This window comes from Vigna umbellata, chromosome 3 (assembly GCF_029865625.1).
Source record: "Vigna umbellata cultivar VRB3 chromosome 3, Vumbellata_1.0, whole genome shotgun sequence".
In the NCBI taxonomy this organism is placed as follows: domain Eukaryota; kingdom Viridiplantae; phylum Streptophyta; class Magnoliopsida; order Fabales; family Fabaceae; genus Vigna; species Vigna umbellata.
In genome coordinates, this window is record NC_142167.1 from 29,917,952 (window position 1) to 29,940,486 (window position 22,535).

Sequence of the window (22,535 nt, forward strand, 5' to 3'; positions counted from 1 at the left end):
TGTCTCCTTTTGAAGTTGTTTATGGTTTTAATCCTTTGACACCCATGGATTTAATACCCCTTCCAAATTCTATTGATTTTATTCATCAAGATGGGGTATCTAAGTCTAAATTTATCAAAGATTTACATCAAAGGGTTAAAATTCAAATTCAACAACAAAATGAGAAATATGCCAAGCAACATAATAAGGGCAAGAAAGAGTTAATCTTCAATGAAGGAGATTTAGTTTGGATTCATCTTAGAAAGGAAAGATTTCCTCAACTAAGAAAATCCAAACTCAATCCTAGAGGAGATGGACCTTTTAGAGTGATAAGGAGGATTAATAACAATGCATATCAACTTGATCTTCCTCCTGAATATGGTGTTCATGCTACCTTCAATGTATCTGATCTTAAACCTTTTTCAGGATTTGATAGTGAAGATGAAGACCTTTTGGATTTGAGGGCAAATCCTTCTCAAGAGGGAGGGGATGATAAAAGAAGGCCTAGCACCATAGGACCCATCACAAGAGGGATGGCCAAAAAGCTCCAAGATGAGTATTCTCCCCAAGGTCAAATACTATTTGCTATTTTTGGATGGAAAATTGGAGAACAAGAAGATGTTACAAATTTTCCAAAACATGGAGAAGGGTAAAGTGGACATTTCTACACAAGAAGGGGTGTGCTTATCCTTCTATGGGGCGACATTAGTAATTGTTTTTCCTCCACATGTAAAACTCATTTGTCACGTGCTTCATAAAGCTTTCTAGAAGCCACACATTTAGCACATGGGTAGTTATTAGCATTTCAGATCTGAAACGTGTAATATGCTTGCTTAAGCCTTGAGATTGATCTATAAAATCTCATAGGCAAAGCTTGTAGCTCACTTTTGGATTGTAGTAAAGAATTTCTGCTGAAATGTATAGCAAATTCCTTCTCCAAGAGTCACTTCTTAGCTTGATCTCCATTGCAACTTTCTTCCACTCTAGGAAGCCTTCTGAGTTGTGAATCACCTCTCCAAGCTAGCCTCCATCTCCACTCACCATAAACACCAACAATCCGCTGCCACACCTCCAAAGATCCCAGCCAATCTGATCCAGAAATTCCTCCAGAATCTGCAGTTGCTGCCGCCACTGTTCCCTTGGTTTTAGCTGCCTTCCAAGCCTCCATTCACCTCCAATCTCACGACACATCTTCAATACATCCCCCTAGATGCATCAAGAACCAAATAGCAAGTTCATTTGTTTTGCTTTCATAGTAGAGTAGCAAGGAGATTGCCGTTACCTACTCAATAAAAAACCACAAAAAGAAAGTTGTTTAATTGGAGAAGGGAGTTCACGGTAAAGAGGAGAGGAGAGGCAAGTGAAACCTTGTAGATGCTGATTTATTTCTGGATGGAAGAGTAAACCACACACGCTTATTTTCTTGCTAAAGAGTAGAGAGGAAGAGAAGGTCTTGGTATGATTGTGAAAAGGAGAAGTGAATTTTGGTGAGAAGAGAACGTTGTGGAATAAGGAGAAAAGAAGTATATGGTTGGAAGCAAAAGTAGATGGCCAGCACCTTGAATTTGGACGTTGAATTGTTGCAGCAGCAGGGGTGAGAATATTAGACAATTGGCTTGGAGAAAATAAGTGAAGAAGTGGATGAATATGGAGGAGGAGTTCTCGGTTACCATAGCAGAATTTGTGTGAATTCTTTCTTTAAAATAGTAGCTTGATGTGCAGCCTTGGTCCACCAGCACATGACTTTCTCGGCAAAATTGGTCATTGTAGTAGTAATATATCATGTTTTCACTTCATTTAGCTTGTGTGCACGGTGATGAAGTTCTGAATTCAGCAAATACACATTTCATTTTGCTTTAAGGAAGTGTCACGGTCCTACTTGTTTTCATCTTCCAATCAATATGCTTTGTTATCTTTGCTTTGCTTTTGAGATAATGCCGCGCTATTGGAACCATGCAGCAGCCCCCTTGCACCTTTTCAATTTGTTTGTTTTGGTTTCTTAGAATAGGAATGTTATTGCTATTATTATGAGAAGAAGTGATTGACTTTAGATGAGAAAGCAAGATGAGTGGAGCCGTGTGAAATGCTTTGAAGAAGAAGACAAAAACTTACGAAAGTTACATAATTTTGGAGCATCTTGCGTGAATGGATAAGAGGGCAACTTTTCAGAATTCTTAAACCCTTTGGCTTTTCATGTGAAGAGGTGGCCTACGGCCTTCCTTTGATGCATTTCTTATGTTATTTGGAATTGGGCATGTATAATGGAGTAAGTGTTGGAACGTCCAACACCATGACACAAATAATTTTGGTTTCAATTGAAGAAATGGTGTAATGGAATGTGGAGCCCTCATGTCTTTGGTCTTTGCCGAATGGAGCAATTGGGGAGTATACATTCAAAATCAGATTTTTCCTTTGCACATCATAACAAAAACGTAAAAAAAAAGACTTGGTGCATTCCAATTATCAGTTTCAGCATTTCTTATTTAATTTCTCCCGTGTTGTGTTCATGGTTAGGTGAGTGAAATGTTAGTTCAAGTTAGTTTGGTAATTTTAGTTGGAAAAGATGCTAGAATAGTCTTTCATTTTGTTAATTTTTTAATCTACCAATTTCATTTTTACTGTCTTAATTTTGGTTTACCGTTTTGAATTTTATTTAAACATTTTATTTTAATTTATTCACAACCAAAACCATCATAAACCCCCCCACTACGTGTTGACAAGAGACTGGACCACATTTGGTCCCTGAGAGACGACCTAGGAGTTACTTCCTAGCTTATACTGCATTCTTTTATGCACAACTTTTGTGAGAGGTGCGACCCTCTCATCATTTACCGAGGGCTTTCGCCCTTCGGTAATTACTTAGTATGCAATTACTTGTACATTGGCTTTGAAAACAATTCATCCTTCTTTATTTATTTATATTTATTCGCTTTGTTTGTAACCATTTCAATGCAGTAATGACAGGACAAGGTTCAGAGCGTCCTGATAAAGGAAAAGGGGTAGCAAGGCCTACAAAGAGGCAACGGCAGACACCAAAGTATGTACTTAGGGTGCCTGCTAGACTACCTACCCCTGCTCCTGGTAGTTCATCATCTGTGGGGCCTCCTCCTACCCCTAGTATACAGACTCCTACACCAGCAGTAGACCCCACTCCTCCTCCTCCTGCAGTACACCCTTCTACTACCACTGCAGTAGACCCTTCTCCTCCTCCTGCAGCACACCCTTCTACAACCCCTGCCACAGCACTACAAGAAAAATGAGCATTACCTACTGATATTTACATACGGATTTTGATCCGTATGTAATATAAGTATTACATACAGATTTTATATACGGATCACAAAAAAGAAGTTAAATACTGATTTTATATACGGATTTTTTTTATGTATATAAAATATGTAATGTTGACGCGTAAGACGGAAAGATTGATTACCTGAAGATATAATCCATGTGTAACCATTTAAAATTGGCATGTAATCTGATATACATTACCTTCTAATATTACTTATGGAATTTTAAAATGAATTATTACAAATTAATAAAAAGTAAAACTAAAAGGATAGGTTTTCGTTTTTCTGTTTTTCCTCCATGCTTCTTTCATTTGTCTCCAAGCTTCTTTCATTTGTCTTAGTGTTAAAAAACCTAGGGTTTTAGGAAGAAGAGCGAGGAGTGTGACGACGACACCATCCATCTCTACGACCTCTCCACCGCCTCCTCCCTCAGTTCCCTCCACCAACACTCTGCCTTTGTCACCGCCTTCTCCTTCTACGCCCCTACCAATCTTCCGTTCCCCCGCAACCTCATCTCCGCCAACGTCGCTGGCTCTCTCACCATTTTTTACGCGGACGGCTTCGTCCATCTTACTACGCTTTTCTTCCACTGCCACGCCGCTATCAACGACCTTGCCCTGAACCGTTCGGTGAGTGCGCCCTCACGTTGCTTGTGACAACTGCCTCGCCATCATCAACCTCGTCCGCGGCCGCCGCAACTGCTTCTTGCGCCTCGACAAGGAAGCTACTCTGGTCAAGTTTAATGTGTCCGGCGACCACTTTTTTATGCAAAGAAGAAGGTTTCTGTCCACCACTTTTTGTTAAGCTTTATGGGATTCTTGTGATGCATCTTTAGGAGATCTTCATTGTGCTACCGGTGTTGCGTTTAGGGGGTGTTGCATTTAGGGAAGATTCAGAGGGCTTTTAAGGTATGTTTTGTTTTATGTGTTTGGTGATTGAGAATATTATTGAATGAGTCGCAAATGCAAGATCACAGGTACAAAATGGTAGAGCAAAATCTTATCAGTGAGAAGGTGTTTTCCTTTTTGTTGAATGGGGATCCAAATGCGAAAAAAGGTGGTGAAATGGTTTTCGGTGGTGTTAACCTAAAGCACTTTAAAGGAGACCACACTTATATTCCAGTTACTAAAAAAGGTTACTGGCAGGTTAGCAAAAACACAATTTATTTGATTAGGAATTCCTTTTAAATACACAGACACATATATGTATGTATGTATGTTGTATGTATGTATTCACACCAGAAAATTCTTGAGCATGAAAGTTATCTTTTGCAGATTGAAATTGGAGAGTTTTTCATTGGAGGTGCTTCTACAGGTGATTTTATTGTTCCTCGACAATAAAAACTTCTATTTTGGGATTTACTAGTGGAGTCATTGAGTGGTTAAGATGCTTTGGAATATGGTATAAGGAGTGAATCTAGACTGAATTTTTTACTTCCTAATACTTGAATTTATTTTCAAGAAATGCAGGGTCAAAAAACTATATCTTTACATCAATGTTTGTGAAATGAGACTGAAACATATCAATGTTCTTTTAGGTGTTTGTGAGGGTGGTTGTGCTGCTATTGTGGATTCAGGAACATCTTTGCTTGCTGGTCCAACCGTATGTGCTTCGATAGTTATTATACCTTAGGCTGCACCGCTATCCTTGGGATTTTATAGACCCTAATTTTTCTAATGTTTTGTTTTCCTATATTATTTGATGCTTTGCTAAATGATTTTTCTCTCCTTTTTTATTTATATAGCTGGAAAATTATTCAAAAATTGAAGAGGCTAAAATAGAGGAGCTCATGAAGGCAGTAGCAGATTCTAGTGCCAAAGTGATTGTCAATGGAGGAGTAGTTGGAGAGATGGCTTTGCATTTCTGTGACCGTTAAGAGTGTGTGAAGTCTTTTATCCCTTATGGATGGTTTTAGTTGTTTCTCGCTATTGAATTAATATGAACATTATAAGTATTCAAGTCTAGATTGTTTTCTAACTTAAATATTATTGCATATAGGCTTATGGTTCTGAAAATCAGCTCAAAGTTTGAACTATGAGGATTTTGCAGAACAACTGGTTCTGTTGCTATGGTTTGTGTTTTTGCTTATTTGGTTATGAAAATGTTTTATGCTTTCCGTCTAATCAATTTTATTTTCCTGCTATAGTTGAAACTCAACCAACCGAATGCAAATGATCTTGGATATGTGGATTCTGTTTCAGTTCAGGAAATTGGTGGTGTCAGGGTATGTTCAAACCTGAATGAGCTCTGTTGTCTTCTTTGTTCCACGTTTCTTGTTTATACTAGTAAAAGAAAATATGTTATGCACGAGAAAATACACTGGTTTATTCCAACTATGGTATGCACTTAATTGATTGGAGGCATTTCTTTTAAAAGCAATTTAATGCTTAAGCTAATTGAAATATGGATTAATTGTTTGGAGGCACGTTTTTAGAAACAATTGAAATATGGATTGATTGTAAATAAATTAAAAATGTCATCTAATTATAACTTCTATGTAATTATAATGTCAATTGTAAATAAATTAAAAATATATCATATACAAGTATACTTTGATACTTTAAAGTTTTTCAAGATTTAAACCAAAAGAAAATACAAATTTTGAAATAATGCTTTCAATTACATTTTAGGAATTAATTTAATTTGATATTTTTGTAGGAATTAAAGATGAGACCTTGGTTATGATGAGAAGGATTAGATTTATGATGAATGGTATGAGTAAAGATATCCTTGATTTCTTCTATTTGTTTTTAGATGCGGCTTGGTTTCTACTATTTAACCATTTAACCTATTTAGATTACTTAGTGTGTTTATAAAGAAATTTACTTATTGTGTTTCAGTTCAATCATTTCTATAAGAATAAGAATCAATTAAAAAGAAAAAAGGCTTTATCATTTTTCTGTTAACTGTTCTAACTATATAGTATTTATAATTTGTCTATTAATGCAGGTGCTTCATGCTACAATGATGAAGCGGTTTGAGATTGCAGAGCTGGTGGAGAATTTGAATGCATCAAATAGTCAAGTAAATTTCTTTTTGGTAATATTTTACATTCTAACATTTTATATGTACCAATATTTTACCCTCCACTTAATACTTTTTTATATATAAGCTTTTCTCAGCTTTGCAATCAATATTATCTACACATTTATATTGTAATTAATTTATTAATTTGATTTATGTTACTGGTTTGATTTTAAACCCAGTAAGTTATACATATTATACTATTTGCCAAAGAAATTAATTTTAATGTTTGAATACTAAATTAGAAATTAATGTGATTAAATAATTGATTAATTATTGATCAAATGTTATTACATTATTTGTTAGCTCTAAAAATATAAATAATGTGAAGATGCAATATTAGAAAATATTTTAGTTATGACAAAAGCTTTGGACTTAGTCAAAGTTGTTTTGATTTTGATTATGGTGAAGAAAGTCCGTATAGTTGATTTGTCTATGCAGACCTACATAATTATCATACTATAATATTACAAATCGTTTTCTTATATATTAGTAGTAAATGTTCAAATTTTACTTTATTACGTTCACTAAAAAAACTTACAGATTGTATGACTTTTTGTTTTTAGATTGGCAGTTTGATGTATCAGCCTCGACATCTTCGTTGCCTCCTATTAGTGGTGGTGATATTTACACGGTGAGATAGACTCACTAAAAGAACTTTTCAGAACTTATACCACTGAATCGACTCACCGAGGCTTTGGAGAAGTTTATATCTCATCTATATCATCTATTGGTTTTTTTGCAGAAGTCAAGGAAGTCTTGGTTTCAATTTCAGTCTTCGTAGAAGCACTTCTTTCAGTAATTCTTTTCTGCATCTGAATCATCATATCCTCCTTTCTCTTTCTATTTTCCTCCTTCTACAACATACCAAGGTAAGTTGAACTATAAAGGCAATGATTTTAGTTTATAATAATTATTTGTCAATGGAATTTGAGATCACGTCTATAATCATTATTCATAAATGATATTGGATTGGTTTTAGGCTTGTTAGTTATCTTGTAAGTTCATAATGAACTGTCATCATTATATTATGATAGATGCAAATCGTTACCTTAAATATTTTTGTGATGAAAACATGTTGGTTGGTGTTATACACTATAAGGGTTGGAGGATGAGCAACATACAACCAGCTTAGCAGAATGAAGAACAATGTCTTTTTTGAAGAATATCAAGGTTCTTTCTTTCATGAAGCAAACAAACCTAAAGATGAGCATGACAAGATATTCATAGTACATGGAGTCTCTAGAAGCAAAAATAGAAGCAAGTGATACTTTTGTAGTCTTAGCTGAACTAAATAAATCTACTACTGTCTAGTATGGTATTTATCATTGTAAATGGTTTTGACATAGTGCCAACTTAGATTTAGATTGATAAGTTTGTTTATTATGAGTATATATTAAAATTGTGGTTGTTGAATAGGTAACACATTATAATAGATTCATTAATGTAATTGTTCAAGAGTTTGTTAAAGAAAAAGAGTTGTACTTGTTTCTTTGAATTCTATTTATAAAAGATAATTCTTACTATTTGAAAATTTGGCAACTGTATTTGATATTTATCAACTATATAGAACTTTTAATTATTGAGTGCATACGAGAAATCAGTTTTTTTTTTTGTAAAATAAAAAATTACATACGGATTTTTCCGTATATAATTATATATAGATTTTTCTTATATAATTATATACGGATTTTTCTGTATATAATTATATACGGATTTTATATACGGATTTTTCCGTATATAAATTATATACGGATTTTTCCGTATGTAAATTATATACGGATATATCCGTATATAATTTAGCTACACCTTTTTTATATACGGATTTTTGACCGTATATAATCCGTATGTAATATCATGTTATATACGGATTTTTGATATTATATACGGATTTTGACTGTATGTAATTTGAATTTTTCTTGTAGTGAGACCCTCTTCCTCCTCCTATTATTGCCACCCCCACTCCTCCCCCTATTGTTATTACCCCCACTCCTCTCTCTGACCCTACTTCTATACCTTCCTCATCTTCTGTACCTCCTTTTGAGACCGTCACACCACTTGGTGATCCAGATTCAAGTGGTGATGCTGAAGATCTTGACCCGCCCCTCCATGATCGACCATGGATTGAGCCCTATGGTAAAGGGTAAGTTTATAATCTGTTGATATCATTTGATGTTTAAACCATATTGTAATTGAAATGAGTTTTGTTATGCAGGTTTATTCCATCTAGGGTTGCTTCCCAGGCCATCACACGTTCAATAAAGCAACAGTTTTTAACTCCATGGCCTACTTGGGGAGCAATACCTAAGGACGACAGGAAGCCATTCTGGCAGCGCTTTCAGGTGAGCAATCTATTACACTAATGTTGGGAATATTTTAGTATGTTCTGTAATCAATGTTTGTTCTCTTTAATGTTACAGATGAAGGTGCAGTGGAAACCTGAACATGAAACTCAGATACACAGAAATTTCCACATGAAAGCATCTCATCGGCTGTCAGAGATGTTTAGGGATGCCCGGAATGCAGCACAGCGCCCTAACTGGCTGGGTGAGCACATTTGGAACTCTTTACTGGCCCATTGGAATACAGTAGAGTTCCGCAATAAGTGTGCCAAAGCCCAGCGGAACAGAGCGTCTGAAAGGGGTGGCACCCTGCATACTGGTGGGTCGATCACCATTCATGAGCATGCCATTCGTATGGTATAATCTCATTACATAACTTTTTCTTTCATACACAAGTTATGTATATTGTATTTCATATGTACGCTTGTAATTCTTAATTATGTTACAGGCACAGGCTCTAGGACGGGCGGTCCATGTTGATGAGGTCTTTGCACAGACTCATGTTCGGAAGGGAACTAATGAATTTGTTGATGAAAGATCTCGGAAGACTCATGTAAGCAAATAACACTATTACTAATTTTTTATTTCTGTTATACTGTCGTTCTCTGACATTGCTTTTAATGTTTCAACATGAAGACTTTTCTACGAGACTTTCACAGGTTAGATCTGAACATGAGTCAGCTCCTACACCGGATGATGCCAGTAATGCAGATGATGACATCCGTAGGACGCAGTGCTGGATCGACACCGTTGGTGGGAAGAAAAAGGGACGAGTGTATGGTGCGGGACAGCTTGCTGCAAACTATACAACATCCAGAGGAGGTACTCTGAAGCACCAGCCTTCTTCTTCCACCAGTACTCCTGACGAGGTTCTTCAACTCAGGCAGGAACTCCATCAACGTGACCAGGAGCTCATTGATCTCAGAGCAGAGTTTACAAATTTTAAGGCCCTGGTCATGACTGTCTTGCCTCAAACCTCACAGGACGTACAAAATATCCCTCCCACCCAATCACGACCGTCCTCATCACCTGCTGCCACTCAGCAGCCCACTTCAGTCCAACCCTCATCAGTCCAACCCTCATCAGTCCAACCCACACCAGTCCAGCCATCAATAGAGGAGCAGGATGATGAAAATCATTCTGATGATAGTTATGTACATTATTAGGTTTCATTTTCTTATTACTTGTTAGACAAACATTTGGATATTAGAACATTTTGAGTTGATATCATTTCAATGTTAGATGTACTTACAGACTTTGGATGTTACAACATCCTTGTGTTACATTGTTTTATGTTTGAACTATAAATACATTATTTATACATTAATGGATGTCCTGTGGATTATTTGATGTGCCTTGGATATTGATCATTGATTGGATCTTTGAGATGCACATTATGCATGTTTGTATGTGTTTGAAAATTGTTATGCAGGTCTGTTTGTAAATTAAATTTGTTATACAGGTCTGCGTTGCAGAGGGAAAACCATTTCTCTAAAACCTGCTCTGCATTTTACCGAAGGCTTTTGCCCTTCGGTAAATGCCCTCGTCTGGCCATTACCGAAGGCTTCCGCCCTTCGGTAAATACCCTCGAATGCTCATTACCGAGGGCTTCTGCCCTTCGAAAATTACCGAGGGCTTTCGCCCTTCGGTAATTACCGAAGGCTTTCGCCCTTCGGTAATTACCGAGGGCTTTCATCCTTCGGTAATTACCGAAGGCTTCTGGCCCTCGGTAATTACCGAAGGGCGAAAGCCCTCGGTAATGGTTAGCGACAAGGGATTTACCGAAGGATTTTTGGCCGTCGATAGGCCTTCGGTAAACATCCATTATCGACGGCTTTTGGCATTTTCCGAGGGCTTCTGGCCTTCGGTAATGCCCTACTTTTTTGTAGTGAAGGGTTTTGGACGAGACGACGAAGAAAAGGGCTGGTAGTGGGAAATGAATTGCAGAGAAGAAATGACTTGATTTTGGCAAAAATTCTTCGAAGATATTACTGAGGGTTCCTAAGCCGTCGGTATTTTATTTCACCACTACATTACCGAGGGTTCCTAGGCCGTGGGTAATTATCCGCCCGAAAAACGCTTTTTTCCTGTAGTGTCTTTCTTTTAGATTTCATTCATTTTTCTTTTCCCCGCCTAGTTTTAGTTTTAGTAAATAAGTAAATAGGTTATAATTCTACATTTCTAAAACTTAATAAGTATCAAGTCCACAGATTGATTCCCTAGGTTTCCCTTATACTACATTAGTGGGGAATTTAGGTTTGTTGACTTTTGTGCGACCAAAACCCTTTCAACAAATGGCGCCATTGCCAGGGACTTTGGTGACTTAAGTTTAGATTGTAGAGTTAAAGGTCTTAGTGTTCAGATTGGTTTCTTTTCTTTCATAGATTTTTGTTTAAGTTTTGTGCTAAAGGTCTTAGTGTTCAGATTGGTGAGCATTTGGTGAGCATGAATTACTCTTTTGTCTATGATAATTGTTCTTTTCTATATAATGCTCAACCCCAAGGTTTTGACCTGTTCTCTGAGCCTTTTGTTGAGTATCCTTTATAGCAACCCCCATCCTATTTTCATTCAATTCGTAAGCAGCTACCTTGGACCCAATATGATGCATCAGAGCAAGAGGAATTTCAATCAGTGCAGCGATGACATGATCAATTTTTTGATCAGCTGCATGAGGCATGCCATCATCTGAACTTCAAGGACTGACCACTTAAGTGGCTCAGTTGGTAGCTGTTGTCGACAAGCTGATAGGGAGAGTCGAAGAGAAGAAAGGGGCTGCAACCAATGAAGCACCACTGATGGTAGCTGCTGCCCAGTGTTTCGAGAGATTAAGCGTCCAACCACCTTTGTATACTCCAATCCTTCTTTCACTGATTCACATTCTGATTTAAATTCTATTAATGCTAATTCTTTGATGAGTGATGATTGTATGAATGCATATGCTGATATTTCTTAATGTGTATGTGAGCCTTATGACCATAATTACACTGATGCTGATTTTGAAAAGCTAATTGATGGTTTTAGGGAGTTAGTTGTGATTCATGATTGTAATAGTTTTAATGTTGTCCCTATATCTGATTTTACTAGTGCTAGTGCTCAATTGAGTGAAAATGTGTATTATGATGATGATGAAAGTACTGAATGTCATTCTGAAATTGATTGTACTGTTGATGTTAAAGCTGAACTTTTTGTGCTTGAATTACAAACTGATTTCAAGGCCAGGTCCTTCTACAAACAAAGTCAAATTGCTCTCATCTCCCAAGTGGAATCTTCGAACATGAACGAAGCCTTGGAAGAGGACTTATTGGTCAAAGTCATGTAAGAGGAGCTAGAACAGTTTCAAAAAAAGGATGTGAGGAATCTCGTGGAGCTGCCTCTAGGCAAGAACATCGTTAGAGCAAAATGGGTCTTTCGCTACAATCTATACGTAACTGGGGATGTAATACAAAACAAGGGAAGACTTGTAGCAAAAGGTTACTCTCAGCAGGAAGGTATTGATTACACCAAAATTTATGCTCCTATTGCAAGGTTAGAAGCAATTAGAACATTATTATCTTTTAAAGCTTTCAATAAAATTAAACTTTATTAAATTTATGCTCCTATTGCATTCTTAAATGGTGAAATCAAAGAAGTGTATGTGGAAAAACCTCCCAATTTTGAATTTTGAACCAATCCTAAATATGTTTTCAAACTTAACAATGTTTTATATGGATGGAAACAAGCTCCTAGAGCTTGGTATAAACGTTTGAGCTCCTTCCTCGTCCAAAATGATTTTACAAGAGGAAAGGTAGACATTATGTTGTTCTGTAAACATCTCAACAATTATTTCATTATTTTACAAATATATGTTGATGACATAATTTTTTGTGCTACTAATGAAGAACTTTGCCAATATTTTTCCAAGCTGATGCATGATGAGTTTGAAATGAGCATGATGGGTGAACTAAAGTTTTTCTTGGGATTTCAAATCAAACAAGAAGAAAGACATTATCTACATTCACCAAACAAAGTATGTTAAAGAGCTGCTTAAAAAGTTAAAGTTAGAAGAACTAAAGGAGATGAAGACTTTAATGCATCCAACAACTAGCTTAGGGCTAGAGAAGAACTCTACAAAATTAGAAAATACCATTTATCGACAAACAAATGATAGGTTTACTTCTACATCTTATAGCATCTTGGCCTTACATTATCTTTTATGTTTTCTTGTGTGTTAGATTTCAATCAGACCCTACAGAAAATCATTAAATTGTTGTTAAACGCATCATTTGCTATCTCATTGGAACATCTAACCTTGGTCTCTGCTTCAAAGAAAGAGAAATGTATATTGCAGGGATATTATGATGCAGATTACATTAGAGATAAGATTGAAAGAAAAAATACGAGTGGAGGTTGTCACATCATAGAAGGAAACCTTGTCTGCTGGATAAGAAAGAAGCAAGGAACAATTGCTCTTTCTAACCCCAAAGCATAATTCATGTCAGAAGCCAGTTGTTGCTCACAAATTTTATGGATAAACACTAGTGCAGTTAGGGAAAACGACAATAGTTATTTTTGCCCATAGGTAGAGGTTCCTGAACCGAGACATATTCGGACGATGCAAAAAGGGGTAGCATTTTACCTCGGTTCTTGGGTAACCGAAGCAGTAGGGTTTTTTTTAAGGACTTTATGCCTCGGTTCCTTTTGAACCGAGGCAGTACTTTATGTCGCCCTCTACTGTCTCGGTTCCTTTAAGCTTGAGTGAGCTTCCCACCAGTGGTTGAAATTACCTTGGTGTAATTGAGTGCCCATATAATTAATTTCTTGTCCGAATTGCATCCTGCAAGCAATAGACACAAAACCTAGAAAACACTCTTAGCACGAAAACAAAACCTAAAAATTAAAGATACGAAAATAAAATAAAATATAATAAAAGAAAATAAAATAAAGTAAAATAGAATAAAGCCAAAATTAATTAAGAATCACACAAATAGAATAGTTTAAACCGTGAGTCCCCGGCAACGGCACGAAAAACTTGTTGATGGATTGGCAAGTGTACCAAATCGCACAAGTAATTAATATAAAATGGTTAGACCAAGTATCGAATCCCACAGGACTCTCATCACTAAACAGTTGTGTGATAACTCAATTAATTAAGACTTAAATAAAACGAGATTGTTGGTTTCAAATGCAAAGACATAAAATTAAATATGAATGCAAATTGATTGATAGTAGAGTAATACAAGGATGAATGGATGCTGTTTAATATGAGATGAATATGTTGTTGGGGTTTGATTTCACCAAGTTTACTCTCATGTATATAAGAATTCTTCTTTTTACATTAATGTTAACGTCACTCACTAAATTACTTAGAACCCGATCCCTCGGCACAATAAGCCTGCCTTAATTCCGAGTTCGTGCAATTCCTAGCATTCCTAGAAAATTAAGTCTGAAGATCAAGAGCTTAAGACTACCAATTACTCACACCCTCATCCCTGAGAAATATTACCCTTGGGGGAATTCAACAAGAACCTGAATTGTAAGGAACCTCCCAAAACTCATGCAATTCATAAATCATGCTACTAAATGAGTTAAATAGAGTAAGCATTGAAACAGATGAATTCCCTAACAATTAATGAAAAAGCATATAAATTAAGAATCAATTGAAATACATGAGAGTTCACAAGGTTACATTATCCCCCAACAACAAATAGAGTTTACTTCCCCATAGACATGGAGAAACTAGATAAATAATGGAAAAGCATGAGACAATGAAACCCTAAGACTAGAAGAAGAAGTTCTCGCCTTCAATCCGCCTTTAGAGAGTAGAAGAGTGTGTTGTTGTGTTGCTCCAGCTAGAGATACAAAACCTAGAGCGCTTGGGTCCTTTAAATAAAGTTGGAAAAGAGTAGAAACAATACCTGGTCCAAAAGAGTCGAAACAGAGCAAAAACTGGGCCGGATCTGCGACGCTCGGGCACCCCATTTAGGGTGCCCGGGCGGTGGACGATCCTCGTGTAGGGCTTGAGCCTTCAATTGGTCGCCCAGGCTTCGGGAGGGCGCCCGGGTGGTGGACGTCGATTTTTTGAGGCTCAAGCCTCCAAATAGGGTGCCCAAGCTTCATGCGGTTCTTCCTTTTGGTACTTTTCTAGGCCTTTCTGAGCTCTAACTCCTTAGCACTTCATCTTTGCTTTCCGCATTCTCTCATTACCTATCAAAACAAGGGAAATTAGTCATAAAATCATCAAATTCAACCTCAACTCTCTTATTCACACAACTTAATGAAAAAACATGATTTCAAATAAGTTTCTAAGTGAAAATGGTGGTTTTAGTATCAAAATTACATCACAGATAACGGTATTTTCAACCGTTAACACTTACTATATCCTAATATCTACTACATACTATTATATAGTTGAATTACGTATTTAGCCAATGCTTTCTTGACAAGTTTAAGTGACTTTTCTGGAATTCGAGTAGTCATATTGAATCTCTACATAAAACACAATGATTTCAATTAGTGTATATGAAATCTAAACTATAGTGAAAATAAAATTCAAACCTAAATATTATTGTTTCCCATCCACTGGTGTAACGTGCACGAATAGTGGTCATCATCCAATACATGACGTAGTAACCACACTCATATGACCTATTTTTTCTATTACACTACAATATATCATCATAATTATAAAATGTTATGTAACATCATTGGAATGGTACAAAATGTAACAAAGTATGGACTAAGATACCAAACCTTAAGGGTGATCCATGGAAGCTTTCTAGTTGTAACACTAGATCTCCCAGACAACATCATGTGTTGCAAGCGAACTATTAAAAAAATTGGCTTTAGCATACATTTATATAAAAAATAAAGTTGAAACATTGAGGTTCTTATCAATCTACTACATGTCTAAGAGGGCTTGGAGGAGACTTGTGCAATGAACAAAACCGAACAGTAGTGTTCTCTGGTATGAAGATCACAAGTAGTTGCCAATGACGCCTGAAATTGGTGATAACTTAATTATCATATACCAAAATTCATAACTGAAACTTTAAAGTTAACAAACTTCACTTACCCAAGTATATAAGGGAGAAAATATATGTCCTTCCCCATTCCAAAGCAGGTGGTGATGTATGTTTGGATTTCATCAAATTTGTTTCTTTCATGAGTCATATAGGGGTCAATGAACCCATATACATCATTGAACCCCCTATTGTTACTAACAACAAACATATACCTGAAATGGAGAAATGATCTGATATAAGTAACTTGATAAAAAAATTATATAAAAAAGTTCTTATAAACTTACATTAACCACAGCTAAATGAGTGTAATATTAATTTCTTCTCTACCCAACACAAGCTTCCTAACATCTTGGGCATGCAAGTAGATGGGATCTCATCATCTCTTAACAAATGTAGTACAATCCCATGGTACAATCATCAGCTCATCTGAAATGATGTTAGCAAGCTCGTCTAACGCACCAAGAGGGTTATCCTCAGATAAATGAGTCTTCTTCGCTGTAGGACTTTCCTCTTGACCTATCTACTATTACATGAAAACATGGTTATGTTCTGACGTCAATAAAAAGTAAATATTAAAATTGGGAAGTATATAGTAGGTGTGTTTACTAAGGCGTCAGATACATCACCAACCAAATGTCTAGGTCAAGCGACGAAGGACTTAAATGCCTCTTCCACAGTGAAAAACTCCTTTGTAGGCACAGGAAAAAGGGCATTTGGTATGACAATTTCATCCACCGTGACCTTGAACTGATCTTCTTTTAGCTGTACACCATAACCTATAATGGTCGTCTCATAGACTATGCCACGAGCCACTAACATGGTCCCGGTAGGAGAGAGAATATATAGCTGACATGTACGAGTGTCGTCCATGTTTACCCTTGAGGCATCAGCAGTTGAGCAACTTCGTTTGTCGCTTCTACCTGTCAAATTAAATGTTAAGTTATACAAAAAGTAAATAAATAGACAAAAATCATTATTAAGTTTACCTGTAGGGGGCACAACATGCTCCGCTACAGGAGATGGCGGAAGACGATTGCCATAATGCTCATAACATTGCTAGAACTGGCGTGCAACCATTTGAGCAACTTCATCATACAACTTTCCCCGAACCTTCTTTGTGATCTCCTGCGTCATCTCTTTTATTAAGTCCTCCTTCATATTTTCGTATGAATATGGACGCGAGGAAAACCCAAAGAACTATCGTATGCCTATGCCAGTCCCAACAGCACACACCCGTCCTAGGTGCTCAAGTCGTCCAATAGTTGTGGCAAGAATATCCTTACGTCCTTCTTGTGTGAATTGACCTTGGGAGCTCTGCTCAACCAAGGATTCCTGTCACATAACAAAGCTTCAAAATCGTTTGAAAGATCTATGTAATATATATAACAAAAATAATGTAAAAATATGAGAAATGACATCTTACAATTCTTTCAGATATTTCTCTCGTAGAGTCGGAAGTGTAGGAGCTCGATGGTCTTATATGGGATAACTTCCACTTCTCGTGCCGAGATGGTGGTGAAGGAGGAGGAGGAGGGTCACCACCCTCAGAAAGTGGAAGTCTACAATCTTACTTCTGCTTCATTAGTTTTTCCTCAAGCTTCCTATATCCACCACGAAACAGTAGCACTACAAAAAAGAAGGGCATTATCGAAGGCCAGAAGCCCTCGGAAACAGCCCCAAACCGTCGGTAATAGGTAATTACAGACGGCTTATCGACGGCTTATCGACGGCCACAAAGCCCTCGGTAAATCCCTTGTCGCTAACATTTATCGAGGGCCTTTGCCCTTCGGAAAGTACCGAAGGCCAGAAGCCCTCGGTAATTTCCGAAGGGCAAACGCCTTCGGTAATTTCCGAAGGGCGGAAGCCTTCGGTAAATACCGAGGGGCAAAGGCCTTCGGTAATTTCCGAAGGGCAAAATCCTTCGGTAATTACCAAACATGGGTATTTAGCGAAGGGCAAAAGCCTTCGGTAAGTTGGAGGGAAATGTAAAAGACAATTGTATTTCTTATGATACCAACAATATAAACAAACCTGCATAACAGTTTGAAAGCACATACAGACCTGCATAATGTGCATCTCAAAGATGCAATCATATGATCAATATCCATACAACATCCATTAATCCATAGAACATCCATTAATGCATAGAACATGTATTTATATTAATAACATATAACAATGTAACATAATGATGTTCTAACATCCAAATCATCCAACTGATCTAACATCCAAATGATGTAAACTCCAAATGTTGTAATATCCAATTTTTTCTATAACAACTAATAACAAAATGAATTCAATACTGTACATAGTTATCATCAGAATGATCTTCATCATCCTGCTCCGGTATAGATGGTTGGACTGCTGTGGACTGGACTAATGAGGGTTGGACTGATGAGGGTTGGACTACTGTGGGCTGCTGAGGGACAACGAGTGACGAGGAGGGACAACACTCTCATGACCAGGGCCTTAAAGTTTGTAAACTCTGCTCTCAAATCAGTGATTTCCTGGTCACGTTGCTGCAATGCCTGCGTGAGGCGGAGAACGACCTTGTCAGGAGTAGTGGTGGAAGAAGAAGGTTGGTGCTTCAGAGTACCTCCTCTCGATGCTATATAGTTTGTAGGAAGTTGTCCTGCATCGTACACTCATTCCTTTTTCTTCCCACCAACGATGTCGATCCAGCAGTGTGTCCTGCGGATGTCATCTTCTGCATTATTGGCATCATCCAGTGTAGGAGCTGACTCATGTTCAGATCTAACCTGTGAAAGTCTCGTAGAAAATTCTTCCTGTTGAAACAATAAAAGCAATGTTAGGGAATGATAGAATAACATAAATGAAAAATTAGTAATAGTAATAGTGTTATTTGCTTACATGAGTCTTCCGAGATCTTTCATCAACGAATTGATTAGTGCCCTTCCTTACATGAGTCTGTGCAAAGACCTCATCAACATGGACCGCCCATCCCAGAGCTTGTGCCTGTAACATAATTTAGAATTAGAAGTGTACGTATGAAATAAATACATAACTTATATATGAAAGAAAAAGTTATGTAATGACATTATACCATACGAATGGCATGCTCATGAATGGTGATCGACCCACTAGTATGTAGGGTGCCACCCCTTTCAGATGCTCTGTTCCTCTAGGCTTTGGCACACTTATTATTGCGAAACTCTACTGTATTCCAATGAGCCAGTAAAGAGTTCCAAATTTGTTCACCCAGCTAGTAAGGGCGCTGTCCTGCATTGCGGGCATCCCTAAACATCTCTGACAGCCGATGAGATGCTTTCATGTGGAAATTTCTATGTATCTGACTTTCATGTTTAGGTTTCCATTGTACCTTCATCTGTAACATTAAAGAGAACAAACATTGATTACAGAACATACTAAAATAAGACTTTAAAATAAGTTTAATGGATTGTTCACCTGAAAGCGCTCCTAGAATGGCTTTTTGTCGTCATCAGGTATTGCTCCCCAAATAGGCCATGGACTTAAAAACTATTGCTTAATTGAACGTGTGATGGTCTGGTAAGCAACCCTAGATGGAATAAACCTGCATAATAAAAGTCATTTGAATTACAATAGGGTTTAAACATCAAATTATATTAAGAGATTAAAAACTTTCCCTTTACCACACGGCTCAATCCATGGTCGATCATGGAGGGGCGGGTCAAAACCTTCACCATCACCACTTGAATCTTGATCAACAGATGGTGTGACAGTCTCAAAAGGCGGTATAACAGATGAGGAAGGTATAGAAGTAGGATCAGGGACAGGAGTGGGGGTAATAACCACAGGGGGAGGAGTGGGGGTTATAATCACAGGATGAGGAAGAGGGTCTGTTGCAGGGGTAGTAGAAGGGTGTACTGCAGGGGTAGAATAAGGGTGTATTGCAGAGGTAGGAGCAGGGTCTATTGCAGGTGTAGGAGGCTGTATTGTAGGGGTAGGAGGAGGCCCCACAGATCATATACTACCGGCAGAAGTTGTAGGTAGTCTAACAGGCACCCTAAGTACATACTTTGGTGCTTGCCGTTGCCTCTTTCTAGGCCTTTCTACCCTCTTTCCTTTATCAGGACGTTCTGAACCTTGTCCTGTCATTACTGCATTGAAATGGTTACAAATAAAGCGAAAAAATAGAAATGAATAACGAAGGATCAATGGTTTTTAAAGTCAAGGTATAAATAATTACATACAACTTTTAAGATGGTATTTTAGATAACTCTATTCAAATGATAGTTCAATTTGCTACAATAGATGTCCAACATTCAATCATCGTCATCATGATCTTCATCTTCATCTTCATCTTCTTCTTCATCATCGTCTTTATCATCATCATCTTCTTGTTCTTCTTCTTCGTCGTCATCATCATCATCATCATCATCATCATCATCATCTTCTTCTTCTTCTTCTTCTTCTTCTTCTTCTTCTTCTTCTTCTTCATTTAACACGTGCATTGGCAAACAACTTAACGCAAGAGGGATGAAAGTCTCCATGAATACATGACAATCATGACTCTTCAACCCTTGAATAATACCGTTCTGAACATTGGCACATCTGGACAAGTTAGAAGCATATTCATCTGGCATTCTAAGCTCCTTGATCCATCCACACACTATTCTTGCCTCATCTTTTGACATGGTGTAATTGGCTTTTGGTTTAAATAATCGGTCGTTACCTTGCGCCTTCAACTCTAAGTCTTTTCGTCCACAATACAAAGGTAAATCTTTTCTTACTTTCTCATTATCTTTTGTCTTACCTATAACATTCATAACTGTGTTGAAGACATTGTCAAAGAAATTTTTTTCGGTGTGCATGACATCAAGGTTGTGTCTTAGCAAGTTGTCTTTCCAATAGGGAAGTTCCCAGAATATGCTTCCTTTAGTCCAATTATGCCATTCTCCAAACCCTTATATCCTATTCTGACCAGATTCAGTGACTTTTGGATAGTCTTGCACTCTTCTCCAAACGTGTGATCCAGTCAACTTCGGCGGGGGCATATCTGTTTCAACTTGCCCTTTGCGAAATGCCTTTTTGTTTCAACTACTTTTCCGACCATAACTCAATTGGAATGACTTTGTATGTTCCATGCAATGTGGACAAGCTAATCGACCATGCGTGCTCCAACCAGATAACATGTCGTACGCTGGGAAGTCATTAATAGTCCACATCAAGGCTGCCCTCATAAGGAAATTTTGTTTCCTTGAAACGTCATACGTTCAAACACCATTCCATAATTTCTTCAAATCATCAATCAAAGGCTCCAAATAAACATCAATCAATGATTTGGGATTAGATGGACCTGGTATTATACATGATAAAAACATGTAAGGCTTTGTCATACACATCTCAGGTGGTAGATTGTATGGGGTAACTATCACGGGTCAGCATGAATATGGTGATGCAGATGCCTGAATGTACGGGGTAAACCCATCAGAGCATAGACCAAGTCTAAGTTACGTGGTTCACTAGCAACGGATGGATGTTTACGATTGAAGTGCTTCCAAGCTTCACCATCAGAAGGATGACGCAAAAATCCCGGAGTTTTGTTACCATCATGCCATGTCATGTGTTATGATGTTTGCATTGAAGTAAACAATCTTTGTAATTTTTGAATTATAGGCAAGTAGAACATGGACTTTAAGGGAATTGGTTTTTTTTGCCTCCATCCAGCATGCATTGTATGATATCGAGGTGAGCCACAAAACTTGCATTCAACCAACAATGCATCATTTTTGCCACTGTCATTGTCATAGAATAACATACATCCATTAACACAACAATCAATCTTCTTGACATCCAATCCCAACTTTGAAACACATTTTTTGGCTTGGTAATAATTCTTCGGCATGAAATTGTTTCGTGGTGTCAAATCTAACATCAATTTTGTATAGAAGTCCACTGCTTGAATGGGAACGTTCCAATTAGATTTCCCAATCATGAGTCTAATGCACACTGACAATTTTGACTCAGATGAACCTTCAAATACAGGTAGATTTGCCTCTGTAAGTAAATTGTAAAACCTCTGCGTCGTTTCATTTGGAGGCTCTTCATCATGACTATCGCCTGCTTCTTCAGCATGGTGACGAAGAGCATTGTCGACCATCTCCTGCATATAGGCAAATTGATCTATCTCAGATGTATTTACAATAGTATTCGAACCTGATGCAAGCCGTTTTTCAGTTGCAGTGGAGGTCGAAGGAATTTCTTCACCATGAAATGTCCAAACCGTGTAATTAGGCATGAACCCTTTTTGGTAAAGGTGAACTTTGACGACTTCATCTTTCAAAATCCTTGTACATTCGCACTTAATGCATGGACATCGAATCCCTCCATCAAGGGCATAATATTGATATCGTCGGGCCGTCTCCACGAACACTTCAACTCCGATGACAAAAGATTCCTTCAAACCTCTCCTTCCACTATAACAACGGTCGTACATCCATCCACGATGGTTGGGAAAATGGGCCATGTTCTGTGACAAACCAAACAAATAAAAACTTAGCCAAAATAGCAAAACTCCATGAGACATAAGTAATAAACCTATTACTACTCAAGTCGAACATGGAAGGCAATTTGAACACTATTGTCATAGGCATTCAATAAGGGCATGAAAAGAGAAGTCCTCAGTATTGAAATGCCTTAGACATACTAAGGGGCTATGTATTAAAGTTGGAGGAAACAACTTATTACTACTGAAGTTCTCTTGTCTGGAGTACTTCCAAATATTTTGTAGGTCATAAGTATTTAGTGTATTTTTACCATTCTCATTGCTTTGAGAATGTGTGTAGTACCATAGGTATTTAAATGACTACTTCACTTAATCAAGTTATAGCCTAATAAATGAAAGACAATGTAAATGAACATACCATATAGACATCAACATAATTTAGGCTATCAAA

General features: G+C 37.4%; 2 protein-coding genes across 5 annotated transcripts; both read left to right on the plus strand.

Moving 5' to 3' along the window:
• Positions 1-3,586: 3,586 nt before the first annotated feature.
• On the plus strand, positions 3,587-7,791 carry LOC148202215 (aspartic proteinase A1-like). Of its 4 annotated transcripts, XM_088110017.1 has the most exons (12): positions 3,589-4,048; positions 4,139-4,414; positions 4,544-4,583; positions 4,807-4,871; positions 5,014-5,147; positions 5,268-5,340; positions 5,416-5,493; positions 5,928-5,981; positions 6,219-6,308; positions 6,860-6,927; positions 7,039-7,165; positions 7,396-7,791. In XM_088110017.1, the coding sequence occupies exons 2-5, from the start codon at positions 4,232-4,234 to the stop codon at positions 5,143-5,145; spliced, it is 420 nt and encodes a 139-aa protein (XP_087966143.1). In that variant the 5' UTR covers positions 3,589-4,048; positions 4,139-4,231; the 3' UTR covers positions 5,146-5,147; positions 5,268-5,340; positions 5,416-5,493; positions 5,928-5,981; positions 6,219-6,308; positions 6,860-6,927; positions 7,039-7,165; positions 7,396-7,791. The 4 variants fall into 4 exon arrangements, with proteins under 4 accessions (XP_087966145.1, XP_087966144.1, XP_087966143.1 ...); XM_088110016.1 differs by having other exon boundaries at positions 3,590-4,414; XM_088110019.1 differs by lacking the exon at positions 5,928-5,981 and having other exon boundaries at positions 3,587-4,414; positions 6,219-6,293.
• Positions 7,792-8,055: 264 nt separating this feature from the next.
• On the plus strand, positions 8,056-9,985 carry LOC148202216 (uncharacterized). Its single transcript, XM_088110015.1, has 5 exons — positions 8,056-8,436; positions 8,509-8,635; positions 8,714-8,992; positions 9,084-9,188; positions 9,272-9,985. Exons 3-5 carry the CDS (start codon positions 8,714-8,716, stop codon positions 9,464-9,466), a joined length of 579 nt encoding a protein of 192 aa, XP_087966141.1. The 5' UTR covers positions 8,056-8,436; positions 8,509-8,635; the 3' UTR covers positions 9,467-9,985.
• Positions 9,986-22,535: the final 12,550 nt, after the last annotated feature.